Here is a 14,919-nt window from a genome sequence, read left to right on the forward strand (position 1 = left end):
GGCAATAACAGGAGGAACTGGCTGAGCTTTGGACTGCAGCAGGGTGAACGCCTGAGACGCTGCGTGCTGCTGCTGCTGGACGCTCTGCGCCAGGTGATGCTACATAGGAACATCACACAGCCGAGCATGAGGAAGGCCCAGTTTGTCATGATTTATAGTTAGTTGGCAAGTGCAGCCTCCTAAAGCATAGTATTTATGTTCGACCTGTTTGACAGTACAATGGAAATGAAATGAGAAAGAGGGAGACAGACAGCGAGAGATAGACATGGGGAAGGGAGGGTGAGGAGAGATTCATTCCCAACATTTAGGTGTTTGAGCCTTAAAAGCATAGATTCTATCCGAACAAACCAGGGATAAATAGTATTGTAATTATGTTAGATTTTAATATACCAACCATTTTTTGAAGAATACATTTCAAAATAGCTTACAGAGCGAGCTAAGGCCAACAAATAATAACAGAAGGTAAGAATTAGAAGGGGTCACGGTCCATTCCTGGACACTTAAATTACAAATAAATCATGGTAGCTGGATATTACAGTCTGAACCATGAGATAAAAAGATACCCTGGGCGAGCGGGCCTTCTGCATGTGTTTGTATGTTTAAGATTAATTCAGTTCAATAGAAGAAACTGTGTGTTGTTGTATCATATTGCTTTTCTTTTGCATGAATAGTGATATTTTTGAATTAGAGCAGGAGTAGTTAAACAAGGTCTACACACAGGCTTTTTTTAACCACAGATATCTCTCTAGGAAGAGGAAGAATGAATGTGCTCTACCTGTAAATATTGTGCAAAATTACACCTTTTCAGAGACATAGTTGAAAATCAAGCATGGATGTGCTACAGCAGGGGTGTCAAACTCAAGGCCCGGGGGCCAAATCCGGCCCGTGACTTCATTTTCTGTGGCCCCACAAGAGCTTGCAAAGAATATAATATGTTTGTTATACGGTTACATGGAGATTTACAGAAGCACGTTGCCCATAAACTACATGTCCCACAATGCATCTCAGATATGCCCTTTTTCTCAGAATTTGACTTTTTCTTCAAAATGTGCCTTTTTTTCAAAATCAGAATTTTGCTTTTCTTTTTAAGTCATTTTGTGACATTCTAAATGAAGAGACTTGTAATTATTTGCCCTAGACTTCTTCTTTCAGACGTAATTAATTATGAAGTTATTACCCTATCTGATAATAATCCAATGCAGAGGCAATCATGTAATATAATACATTATTTTATATATATTAAATATTTATATATGTATATTTATAAAGTCTTAAAGTTACAACCGGCCCTTTGAGTGCAACCATAATGCTGATGTGGCCCTCGATGAAATTGAGTTTGACACCCCTGTGCTACAGGAAGCAGCATTGCCTGAATAAAGGAACATCTCTCCCTACATTAGTTACAAACATTTTACCTGGAGCTATTTGCTTAAAATCCTCGGAATGGCACGGATGCTGTTTTTCTAGTTTGGAAATAAGCCTAATTTGCTCGAGAAAGTTTCACCACATGTAGAAAGCATCGCAACACACCGTCCATCCGTTTCCCTGTGAGATGTTTGAGCACACTCAATGTGGCCAAAGCGTATTTACACTACTGCTCTGCCCGGACGCCTACCTGCTGGTTGCTCTGTGGACTCAGGAAGGCAGCGGCTTGCTGTTGCTTCATGAGGAGCTGCTGGTGCTGAGGGGTCGCCTGCGGCTGCATGTTGGCGGTCGGAGGGGTCTGAGGGGCAGCAGGAGTCTGTTGAGCTGCTTGGACAGCGGCTGCAGCTGGAGGAGGGACATTGATACCAACACCTGGAAGGGATAAGACAAGGAGAATGAGAATAACGTAGAAGTAAATGTATTATCTTTTCAATTTACACATGGCATCTTTTGCACGTCTGTCCGTCCTGAGAGAGGGACCCTCCTCTGTTGCTCTCTTCGAGGTTTCTTTGGAAGTTTTTTTTTGTACAATGTGAGGGTCCGAGGACAGAGGGTGTCATATTCATCTTCTGTACAAACTGTAACATTTGTGATATTGGGCTATATACATAAACATTGATTGATTGAACTATCTACTAAGATTTTATTTTGAAGATGGAACCCTTTTATCTGGGCCCTGAAGAATCGTGTTCTTGTTTTCATCCATTTGGCAAGTACACCAACACTTGAAATGATGTGAAAATAAAAAAGGGATTTAAGTGTTTGGCGAATCTTGAAATGTAAAAAAACAAGACCCTCCAATTAGAAATTATTTTAATAAATGGTAATATTTTTGGCCGAATATCCACTTTCCTCTAAAAACAAAACAAAATAATACTCACAAACTTAACAAATGTATTAAGCATAAAATATTTAGCTCAATAGTGTTTTGATTTCTCTTTGACATAGTATTTCACACATAAATTACACACATTATTTCCTTTGAGAAGAGTACCCAGTGCTGCAGTAATTAATGTGAAATTACTCCACAGTCTATGCTGTCTTTGTGAGTGTGACACTCAGTAATGGATATGTAAAAGTGTAAATGTCAAATGACTCATAAAAAGTTAATTAAACAGGGCTGTCAAACTCAAGGCCCGGGGGCCAAATCTGGCCCGTGACTTCATTTTCTGTGGCCCCAAAAGAGCTTGCAAAGAATATAATATGTTTGTTATATGGTTACATGGCGATTTACAGAAGCACATTGCCCATAAACTACATGTTTCCCTTTTTCTCAGAATTTGACTTTTTCTTCAAAATGAGCCTTTTTCTCAGAATTGTTCTTTTTTTCAAAATGTTACTTTCTTTTCAAACTGTCACTTTTCTTTGGGATTTTGATTTTTTTCAGAATTTTGCTTTTCCTTTTAAATCATTTTGTGACATGCTCACTGAAGAGACTTGTAATTATTTGCCCAAGACTTCTTCTTTCAGACGTAGTTAATTATGAAGTTATTACCCTATCTGATAATAATCCAATGCAGAGGCAATCATGTAATATAATACATTATTTTATGTATATTAAATATTTATAAAGTCTTAAAGTTACAACCGGCCCTTTGAGTGCAACCATAATGCTGATGTGGCCCTTGATGAAATTGAGTTTGACACCCCTGCCTTACAAGAACGAGCTAATTGAACCACTGGGAATACAAGCCCATAATGGGAATGAGCATTTTACTGTGCCGAGTTCAATACAAGATGTCACTGAGTCAAGGATAACTGTCTCCATTAACACAGGGCCCCTTTATGTAGTATGAATGGTGATAACACACAGAGGTATCACAGATCCTACCTATGGCCTGGGGGGCTCCAGAGGCCACATTGGGTCTCTTGCGGGGGGTGAGAGCTGGCTGGATGGGGAGGATGCATGATATTGGCTGAGGTTGAGCCTGGCCAGCTTTGGGTCGTTGGCGAGGTGCGATTGAGGTTTCCAAGGTAGGAGTGGGGTCTGAGAGCCTGAAGGGAAAGAGAAATGTGACGAGAAATGTAAACATTTTTTCCCCAAAAAATAAAACTTAAAAAGGTCCCCTATTATACTGTTTTTCCTCAATATATTATAGTTCTCAGATATATACAAAACATGTCACTGAGGTGTTTGGCTCCAAATACCAAACAGATCATGGCAGCATCCCATAATCCCCTCTGTTTCAGCCCTGTTTCAAAAGTGCTGATTCTCTGTCTGTTACTTTAGATGAAAATAAGGAGCCCCTCCCCACGCCCCTCTGAGAGATATTTGGTTAAAAAGAACACAATGGTGCTCTAGGAGGAGATTCAGGTGATAAGGTGGGGGGTGGGGGGGGGTTACCTTGGTTGGTGATTGGCTAATGTTTACACAAGCCAAAAAATTGTTATGACATCATAAAGTGGCCAAAATCTGATCAGCTCATTTTCAGACAGGTTTTTATATAAATGGATCAGGACTAAAAGAGAGAGAATCTTTGTTCCTTAAACTTTCAGAGTCTCTTCACACAGAGGGGACACATGTTGATGTAGAAGAGACATGAACATTTGGATTTTGCAGAATAGGTGACCTTTAAATACTTCCCAAACCTTGTATTGTGTGTGTGTCTTATCTTACCTGGCTTTGATATGACTCTTTTTGGCCACTGCGTCACTGGCTCTGATGGGCTCGGGAAGTTTTGCGGGAATCGGGGAATTCTACAAGAGTAAGAGGATTTGAATTGTTGCATTAAATCGAAGGTAATCGCATTTCTTAAATTGCTTGGGGTATTAGGAAAGATTTTGAGTGTTAAAGATACAATCCAGTATTGATTTGAAACGTCCGCACCATTACTGCCAAGTTTAATACCATTTAAAAAGGTGAATTCAGAATTTGGCTGACATGTTGCTGTGTTACTTTGAAATACTTTAGAAAAAAGGGTATGATGGATGGATGGCAGCCAACTGGCAAACGCTACAAAGCATCCCTTCCCTTTAATATTATTACTTCCTAGATAACTTTTCTTAGAAAGCAGCAAGGACACTGAAACCACTTCATGTGAGATACATAAGAAGTCCTATATGGTTATTAAAATAATAGCTGTGTTAATATATAATACTAACCCTACAGAATATCATCATCTAAAAATGCTGGCATTGCTCTTGCCATGGTGACTTACATGTACATTTGGGACTGGACACTCTCGTCTAGCCAGTTTAAAGGCGAAGTAGGATATTTGGTAGATGTCTGGTCTCTTATCTGGGTCAGGTTCCAGCATGTATCCTGAGAAATCAATAACAAAGCAAGTTTGTTTAAAAAAAAACATCCAAACCTACAGTTACTGCTCACATACAGGATGCATAGGCTGAAAGTAGGGCGTGTGTTTATTGTGACGATCAAGGTTACTCACTGATGAGACAGTGCATGTCCTGGGAATAGCGGGAGTTGTCTGGAATAGTGAAACTTCCATCACAGATAGCCACCTGGCTCTCCCCGAAAGGAACCGTGAAGTAGCACAGCTTGTAGAGTAGACAACCCATGGCCTGTATAGACAAGAAAATCAAGTCACTTTATGTAAATGTAAGGTTACATGTCCAGTGTTTCCCATACATTGATTTATTTGTGGCGGGCCGCAACAATTAAATATCGTCCGCCACAAATGGAAAATAATAATAATAATCTTTTCTTTTTTTAAATGTTGGTGGTCTACTCTAATGATGATCGGAAGGCCGGAAGGTAGCGAGTTCAAATCCCGCCTGGAACACCACTACTAGTGTGCCCTTGAGTAAGGCACTTAGCCCTCAGTTACTCCAGGGAGAATGTCCCTGTAATTGGTCATTGTAAATCTTTGGAATAAGGCGTCTGCTAAATGCCTAAATTGTAAATTATATTTTTGGGAGAATAAACCCCACACTCTCGCGGGAGTGTCATTATTGTCTCACTACTATCACTACTGCCCCACCCCAGGCCTATTGTGTTTGGATATTTGTGGAGTTAGGTGGATGTTTTTTATTGGTTAAGTGGATTATCAAAGGGGGAGCCTCGTTGCGGGGAAATTATAAAGATGGCTAGTCCGCCCCTGAAAATGTCTATGCAAATGTTATTATTAATAATAATTTAAAAAAAAAAATTATTAAAAAAAATCATCAATTTTTTTTTTATAACTTTTTTATTTTTTATTTTCCATTTTTATTTTGTAATCATCTCGCGACCCCCACTCGGGGTCGCGACCCCCACTTTGGGAACCCCTGGTCTACAGTAGCCATGAACTCGCATGTATTTTCTTATTTGAGGGGGGGGTGGATGCGTGGGCCACCCGAATAGGTTAAGGGGCCTTTGGCTTTTCTTGCCGGGGGGTGAGGTGCGGTGCCCCCACTAATAGAATCAAATTCTGTGGGAAACACTGATGTCACTGTCATGGTGAATTAAGCTATGTGGCAGAGTGATAATAAACACAGCTTTCTCACCCAAATGTCAGCCTTTGTAGTGATAATCATTCCAGCGTAGAGGTTGACCATCTCTGGAGCGCGGTATGACAGAGTAGTGTACCTGGTTTAAAGAACACTAATGAGCTTTGTATTTTTTTTAAGCAGAGAAAGGATCATAAGAGTAAAGAGCCCAAATAACCCACTTTTTGATTTCCTCCTCCACCACTGGCACCCCCTCTGTCTGAGGGTTTTGGAAGCGGTTGGTGGCACTTCCAAAATCACAGAGCACATAATGTCCCCGGTCGTGCAGAAGGATATTTTCCACCTGCATGAATAAGACAAAAAGAGACCTGTCAGAACTTATAGTGCATGAAAAGACCTCACATAACAGTTCTTCCAAATAATGACCAATTAACTATCCTTATGCCGTCAGAAGCATTCTATAAAGTGAATTAGACTTGCCTTAAGATCTCGATGGACGATTGGAGTATTGCACTGGTGGAGACGAGCGAGCGCCTCGCACGTGTCACAAAAGATCTGAAGCACCTCGGCCTCAGTGAAGCCCGTCTGCAGCCGCTGGTTCATTAGGTTAACCACCTGCCCGCCTGCATAGAACAGATACAGTCAACTAAGGTATAATGAATAACTTTAATGTGTCATTTTATAAATTTGACTTACTACATTTTACCAGTTTTTTTTTTTACTATTTCAATCAGTGAGAGATACAGCTTACACCGTTCTTTTTCAATCAATTCTTGAGACACTTTAAAACTGAAAAATATTGTAAAGAAGATGCAAGAATTGTTTAATTACTGTAAATTCAACACTGCATTAACATGGTGGGTTTTATGGAAAGTTTGTTTGAATGGAATAGATGTTATGTTACGAGCACAAGATATATTCGATTCAGAAACTAGACGGTGATGTAAATATTTATACATTCTATAAATAACACCACTCAGCAGCGTATTGAATTAAACAGACTTTATATTGACTATAGACAGCTGTTGTCTAAATATTTGCATCGAACTGAACAGTAATCTGTATGAAGCTGAGGGTAATGGAGCTTTGAGTTCAATAGAGACAGAAAGACATGGGGGGGGGGGGGGTGTATTTACCTCGACAGAAGTCCATTAAGATTAGGACTTCCCAAACATCGCCAGCTCCAACTGCTGTAATGCTGGAGTCCAGGAAACCAACTATGTTTTTGTTGCCCACTAGGTCCCTCTGTGTACAGAGAAAGCAACAGTGACAGACCATTTGGATACAACATAATCATACATTCTACCGGCTTTGAAACATTTGGGTAAGTAAATAACAAAGAAAACACCCATGTTTATAGATATTTAGTCTATTTTTAACAGAGTTGCTGATTCTATGCCAAAGGTCCGGACGTTATGATGATAACCATCCAGCGATAGTCATGCCACCCAGGGTGTGGCTGCAGGAGCTGAGGAACTGAGTTAGTGTCACTTACAGTACGGTCTGCAGTGAGTAGATTAACTTCCAAGGGAGCTTATTGCATTACAATACAACCCTTGAGCTCGCTTCTGTTACTATCACTATTCCTGGGTCAAAGAGTTGTCTCAGATAAAGTGTTTCTACTTAAGGTGCATAGGTCTTAAAGCATTTAGGGCTTGGTCACATTCAGACCACAGATTTCAGAAAGTATTTCAATGAAAACTCTTTCAACTGTTTGTGTTACACTACTTTTAATCTATAACAGGTTCACATAAACACACAATAACACAATCTGCTCCTACATGACCATCTACAAGTAGTGTCAGAAAATACAAATATACTGGTGCGTGTTACTCACCATGATCTGAATCTCAAGTTGACAGACTTGCAGATCATTGTCATTGTTAACATACATCCGTTTGAGTGCACAACGTACGCCTTGATGAGTCCGCACCAGAAAAACTATGGCAAAACCTCCTGCAAATGAATGGAGAGATGGAGAAGGAGACATTAGAACAAAGAAATGTATATTTTCTGAAGAAAAACACCACCTAAATACACTGTAGTCGAGAATAACTTGTTAAAGATGTCCTATTGCACTGTGTTATTTTTATTTGTAGCTATAGGAGGAGCAAGTAAATACATGGAGACAGTTCTTTAAGTGAAACTGGTTGTTTTAAATTATCACTACGGTCCCTGTCTGTTGCAGATATTCAGTAGTTCTCCAAAAGTATAAGTAATATAAAAAAACTATTGTGTGTCAAATACTGATTCTAACGGCTACATGTTTCTTTTTTGAGAGCGTCTCAAAACGTCCCCCAGCAGTACTCTGTCAAACCCTGACATATTTTGATCCTGGTAGCTAATGGGGCCGATTGATGGAATTAAGGAATAGGATTATCCTTAACTAAGACTAGGGTTGCAAAGGGGTGGAACATTTCCGGTAAATTTCCATGGGAAATTAAGCTGGGGAATTTGGGAAATATTCCATATTGGAAACTTTCCATGGGAATTAATGGGAACTAACTGGGAATTGAGGGTCATGTAATTGAATTGTATCATATCCAAGCATACATATAAACATTTTGTTTTGTCATAAGCAAACATCCATGCAAAATGATACAATTAAAAAAGATGACATTTCAACAGATTTATTTGTAAGTACAACAGAACAAGTTTTAATTATTTTTATTGAACAATCATTTGTTTCATTGAAGAACAAAAACATGAATGTTGAGTTAAATATTACTTCAAGAAATCATGTGTGCATGTGATGGAGGAAAGCACAGTGCCTGTAGGGGGTGTGGTCTCAATAGCCATGCAGTAAGCAGTTTGCTATGTGCATGTGATTGAGGAATGGCATGGATATTCAAGGATACTTGAATGGCATCTGTTTGTTTTAGTCAAAATTATGCTAAAATATACTTTCCCCAAACTATATTTAAGTTCCCTATGACGAGCCAACCTTCAATTTAGAAAATTCCCAGTTTATTCCCATAAATTCCAATGTAAAGTTTCCATCTTTGAATATTCCCGGAATCTTGCAACCCTAACTAAGACATGGATTTCATGTTATTATAGTGCCAAGGTTGGTAGGGAGTGATTAACGGGGAAAAAAAAACGGTGAGAAATAAATGAATGGTAGACAGGCAGGCGGAGATTGGTACGAGGTGTACAGCACTGTGGGCCGGCCCTGACCAATTTGCTGCCCTAGGCCAGATTTGAGCTGTTTTTCATTTATTCTCTTATTTTTGTACAACTATAATGATCATATAAAGGTGTGCCTTTACCTCACTGACTGAGGATATCAGAGCCGCTCAGTCTTTCAGGAGAGCTCTCTAAAGCTCTCCCCCCCGCCGCCGCTTACACAGTAAATTCCAATGTTAATAAAAGCACACAGAAGCTGTATACGTTATTTGGTAGTTTGATTTATTTTAAATTAACAAAAATACAAAATTAAAACCTATAATTGCACACTAAAACCATTATTTTTAAAAAGAACTATTTCACATAAACCTCTGGTTTTTACTGGGAATGGGGCTGGGGCAGTTCAACTTGATTTGGGGGCGGGGGGGGTGCGCCATAGTTTATGGGCGCTGTACGCAATATAGGCATAGTTCTGTTAGTATAAGATACAGTCTGTTTGTTTTAATCTGTGTCTATGTTGTTGTCAGTGAGGTATTGTCTTATCTTTTTTTAAATGCCTTTGTGATGTGCTGCAAGCCTGCAACCCATTTTCCCCTCGGGGACAAATAAACGAATACTAACTATACTATACTATAATAAGATGTACTTTGTTGATCCAAAATCGGGAAATTGTGTTGCTATGAAATAAAAAATGTTGGCACCCCCGATGGGTTGAGCGCCCTTAGCATTCGCCTATACTGCCTATGCCAAGGGCCGGCCCTGACTGTGTGAGTCAGCAGCAGCACTGAAGAGAATAATGCAAGAAGAAGACACAACTGACAGAGGATACAGGAAGTGAGAGAATTAATCATCCCACCTTTGCTCGCAGTGATGCTGACACATGGGGGAAACTACATGACAGCTGTATGTATCCTCCAGCAACCAGCAACCACACAAATTAATAAAGGACACGTCAACAGATATGAGTAACTATACCGGTCAAGTCACAAGGAGAAAGCTTTTACCAATGAAGCTTACATTTCAGGTTTTTCTACAGACTGCACCAAACTGGAATGTGAAATGTGGGATAATCTATTGTCTTCACTGGATTGCAGATATGAACTGGCTTCCGCTTGCATTTTGTTATCTCTTCTTTTTAAGTAGCAGGTTGTTGTGTTAGTGCAGCTCTTCTGTTCACAGCTTGTGTTAATGCCATGCACTGGGCTGACTCATCCGGATTGCAATACTAAACCCAACGCAGCTCCATGTGAATGGTCTGGATGACATTTGAAAAGGACTGCCTTGGGACTATGAGCTGTATCATTAAATAAATGCACAGAGCACAAAAAGATGATAAGAGTCAACAAATTCTCACTTAAAAACATTCTAACAGGCTTGCCTAAATGATTCATTTAATGCAACAATCCTCACACTACAATTCAAATCATGTTTGTTCAGTGTTATATTTTGTTTGGAACAGGGTGGAGCTGGTTCAGCATTGATGACAACACACCTCACAATTTCACTTATGTCATCAGCTATAAACTCAATACTGAAAAATTCACAATGAAGTGCAAAAATGTGCAACACAGAGCTGCACCAACAGACATGTTAGTGTCTGAGCACTTGGCTGAGCGGTTAGTGTTATTAAGACACAGTATTAGGACACTATCAAACTAACAGATACCTCATTCACACCAACGCAACTCCGGTTCAAGCTCCGTGCTAGAGCTTTTCAGGTTCAGAACCGGTTCTGCGGTTTAGCTCAGGCTCTTTTCACACTGCCCAGAGTCCGACTGGTGCTGCGTCATTGCGTCATCGTTTGCGTCGTGACGGAACCGTTTGCGTGCCTGCTTCATAAAGCCAAACCGCGCGGAAACCACTCACAGCTGACACCGACAACAACAACAATGGCCGACTGTGCTCCAGCTTCCTCTGTACCTCTTCGGGAGACCAGAGTCCCAGCAGGTAGCTGGTCTCTTCAGTGGACCACTGCTGCTTGTTAAGTTTCTCCATCGTTGTGTACAAACTGGATAAAACGCGGGCTTTTTGTTGTTGTTCAGGAGTTGATCCCGCCCCTGCCCCCGCCTCGACGTAAGCGTGACGTATGTGGTGCTTTTGCTCTGGCCGGACAATTTTTTGGTGCTTGAAACGAACCGGATTCCGGAGCTAAGAGGCTGCTCCGCTGCGGTGTGAACAGGAAAACCTGGTGCTTTTCAAGCTGCAGCTCCGAACCTGCCCTGAAACACCGTTGGTGTGAATGAGGTATTACAGCCTATCGTGAATTAGAATAAAGAGACGTCATGAACAGCGTTTCCGCCAGGGGGGGGCGTCTTGCTGCTATTTGACGCCCTTATTCAGCTCGGAACGCCCTGAACTCGAGCCGAGGGCGTCCAAAAAAAATAATAATTCGAGAGAATATCGAGTTTTTATCGCTTGAAATTACGAAAAGGAAAAAGGACAAGGGGCAAAGGAGTCTGGTGGGATTATTTTCGCCGCCAGCAAAGCGTGTTCCTGTGACGGAAAGTGTCCTGCCGGAGAGCCTTGACGGGGGGTGCTAGTGGAGCACGTGCGTGAACTGCGAGCCGTTTAGGAGCCGAAATAGCCGGCTCTTCTTGGTGCCGAGCAAAAGGAATTCCCATCACTAATACGTAAAGAGATAGTATCTATAACTTAAGGGACGGCTCAATTCAAAATTCAAGTCACGTGACACAACGTCACACCCCCCGCTCTCGGGGTGGACGCCCTCTCAGCCCTGGTATGGCGGAAACACTGGTCATGATGAACACATGAAACACGCTTGTGAATGTGTTTGTGTGTGGTACGTCAGAGTTCAGACAGATGACCTTCAGAGCCTAATCTGAAATGCCGGTAGGAAATTAAAAGGATTAGCGGCCTTCTTAAGCAACATTTTTAGCAGTGGTCTTCAATCTCAGCATGTGACAGACAGTGCGAGCAAATAGTTGTAAGTAGAACTACAAATAGCCACTGCCTCGTGACGTAACTGACTTTAAGGATTATACCCCTCTAGCTGTATCCACGCTCAAGCAAATGCACACAAATGTAAACCTGCAGGCACTGCTATGAAAAGCGCAGAGATTGGTAAAAGTGTCCCGTTACAAGTTCTCATCAGTGTAATGGAAGTTATATAACTACCATCACATTTCCTTACAACTACTATGTTGTTAACAAACATGCTTGCAGCAGGGTTACATGACCCAGCAGTAACTGGGGGGGACACTGATTCAATGCAACATTTCCAGAACAGGGCTAATGGTATGAGGAGTGAGTAACTCTCTATGGACAGAAGAAAACACACCTTGTTGATGAAGACAGAAAACTGTCTCTCGGAAAGTTCTGTGAGGACAAATTACAGACAGCTGCCAGAAGCCCAAATATCTAAAAAAAGGACTTCGATAATGAGATTCCAAACAAACCTCGAGGCCCAAAGCCACCAGTATGTCCTTCTGACTGCTTGTGTCTGTTTATTGTAAAACAGCTTCATTTCAGCTAAAGGCAACAGAGTTTAACAATAAAAACAAAGGGAGTAGACACAATTTCCAAATCAAGCAGAAAGCCCACAGAAATTAATAGCCCAGACTAAAACCAAAACCATCTGAACAAATAGACTTAGTGACACTAGGAGGGAGTCACATTGCAAGCAGTTGGTCCACTCCCAAAGCAAGATTAAATATGATCTGCAGAAAAAACATTCCAACTAGGATTTTGTGAAAGGATCTATAATTTTAGGGAATTAGCATCTTTCACAGTCTACGCTAAATCTGGTTGATGAGGATGAGTGGTGCCTCTCTCAATTCAATGTCTCTAGCAGTTCCAACTTTTCTTTTTTCGGAACTGATTAGAAAATTCAGATGCACTGACTCTGCACAAATTCCACTATATGTTTCCACTGGCATGTCAATGCGGGGTATAACTGCGGTTGGATGTCTAACACATTCATAAAGGTAAGATGTGTCCAAACACATGGGGCCCATCTATAGTACTGATGAATTAATCAGTCTTCTTTCATCTATTATTCAATAACAGCCACTCTTCGCTAACAGGGCATGGCAGACTCTCATTGCAGACAAATGACCATAGGAAACTTGTTCGCCCAATATCAATACGTTTGTTTAACCATGTTCTGGTTAAGACCAGTTTTCAGCAAAACATTTCTCGGCCTTCAGCTCAAGGACTGGGATTAACCTACAGCTAATAAACATTGTTTTAAGATAGATAAGTGCAGGCCCCAGGTATGTTATGAAAGCCCAGGTTTGTCACAAGGTCAGGTTTTATGTGTCTGCCCATCCCGATAACCTTTCCCTCTTTTTAACCAACATCAAAACTTCTAATATCTGCATTTGTAATTTGTTACTCCCTCTGTAAATATCCAGACAGATGAGTCAGCATGGCATTGGTCCTTAACAAAACAGTAGAAAATCCAGTTGTGCAATTAGGGTTCCTCCCAGCCTAGAGCTAAAATGTGCTGTATTTCAAGCAGAATACAATCTGATTAACTGACAATTATATTCCCAACCACTCCTACATTTACATCATTTTTCAATAGAGCAATTAAACAAAAGAAGAAAGGATAAGAAAGTAAACTAAGAGCACAAAAGTAAAGTCTGACAATAAAAGAGCATTAAAAGAGTTTCCTTGGTGGTCACAATTAATACAACTGTCATGGCAATGTGCCAATACGAATGACCATTGCCTTTCTGATAATTAACATATGGTAAATGTATGATATATACATTTGGTTTGTAGTCCATTCAGGCCATAACCCCCCAAAAAACAGGCCCACACATAATGTTAATTGACTCAAAACAATGTGGTACAGGGCAGACTGTGGATCTAGATAAGCGTGTTTGTGTGACATGGGTGTAATCCACACAACAGAAAGCCACATAGTTCACCTTCAGCGATAATTTCCTCTACGGTCACCTGATACCGTCCAATGGTGAAGACCCGTCCGATGAAGCTGTCTCCGCCGCCGGATCCAGCGCCTCCTCCACCGGCTCCAGATCCAGGCCCGGAGCTCACCAACTCCCGACGAGAGTCAAAGAATTTCTTCATTTCCCCCTCCAGAAGTTATTCAAAGCAAGTCCAAAATATACTAGTAACGTAACAACAGTTTGGATTGAAGCAGTCCCGGTGCGCTGTTGTGCTGGTGTTAACGCGTAAGCAGTTTTTCAAAAATTGAATGAAAGCTAGCTTCGAGGCTAAATGCTAGCTTACTTAGCTGGACCTTAAATATTCCAAACACTGCGGTCCGACGCACCTTAGCTAACTCATGGTTTGAACAGCAGGCGGAGTCAAATTCTGTTGAGAAAATAATACGATATAACGTCCATGCGGAAGTCAGCTATTTTCCTCTCTGAAGCGAGAGTAGCACTGGCTGGCTAATTTAGCCGGAAAAAACACTTGTTAGCACAAAGCTAGCTCAGCAGCTAGGTGCGGTGACAGCTGTCAGTTGATAGGCTGGAAGCCAGGTAGGTCCTAAGTGTCCAATGCAGTTTATTACACATCTCCAATTATATATTCCACCTGAAATAAACCTTAGCTAATCTGCTGCCCTTTCAATCTTTGTCGCATAAAAAAAAAAGACAGACCTCCACTGCTTTTGTGCGTCCAGCAGGCTGTGTGGAGGCTGGTCCACTAACTTAATGACAGAGCTAACGTAGCTACAAACAGAGGGGATGCTATGGGGATAGTCTCCAATGCGGACTGCGCTGCTGGACCTCTCTTCATGTGATTGGTCAGAGAAACAACAACTTCCTGTCAGTCCACGCTAGTCCCCTGCTAATACATGCTGGTCCCTCTGGCAGAGGTGTAAAGTAACTAAATATTTACTCAAGTAATGTACAATTATGAGATACTTTACTTGAGTATTTTCATTTTATGCCACTTTGTATTTCTACTCCACTACAATTCAGAGGTAGCCTAATTCGTGTAATTTTACATTTATTTTATACCTTTAGTTACTTTGGATTTGGATTA

At 40.9% G+C, this 14,919-nt stretch overlaps 1 protein-coding gene across 11 annotated transcripts in view; it reads right to left on the minus strand.

The window, feature by feature from the left end:
- Positions 1–14,665, minus strand: part of aak1a (AP2 associated kinase 1a) — a 29,866-nt gene extending 15,201 nt beyond the window's left edge. For 4 of the 11 annotated variants that reach the window (XM_079686372.1, XM_079686375.1, XM_079686371.1 and 1 more), the window contains exons 1-11: positions 13,836–14,659; positions 7,652–7,770; positions 6,951–7,059; positions 6,295–6,437; positions 6,036–6,157; positions 5,872–5,953; positions 4,815–4,947; positions 4,584–4,687; positions 4,043–4,122; positions 3,257–3,420; positions 1,616–1,797 (exon numbers count right to left, since the gene is read on the minus strand). In XM_079686372.1, the coding sequence (XP_079542498.1) occupies positions 1,616–1,797; positions 3,257–3,420; positions 4,043–4,122; positions 4,584–4,687; positions 4,815–4,947; positions 5,872–5,953; positions 6,036–6,157; positions 6,295–6,437; positions 6,951–7,059; positions 7,652–7,770; positions 13,836–13,995 (1,398 nt within the window). In that variant the 5' untranslated portion in view covers positions 13,996–14,659. Of the gene's footprint in view, positions 1–1,615; positions 1,798–3,256; positions 3,421–4,042; positions 4,123–4,583; positions 4,688–4,814; positions 4,948–5,871; positions 5,954–6,035; positions 6,158–6,294; positions 6,438–6,950; positions 7,060–7,651; positions 7,771–13,835 lie in introns of all 11 variants that reach the window. The other 7 variants (XM_079686376.1, XM_079686374.1, XM_079686370.1 and 4 more) reach the window with 5 other exon arrangements.
- Between the last annotated feature and the right edge of the window lie 254 nt (positions 14,666–14,919).

Source organism: Notothenia rossii (genome assembly GCF_949606895.1).
Source record: "Notothenia rossii genome assembly, chromosome: 6".
Taxonomy (NCBI): Eukaryota; Metazoa; Chordata; class Actinopteri; order Perciformes; family Nototheniidae; genus Notothenia; species Notothenia rossii.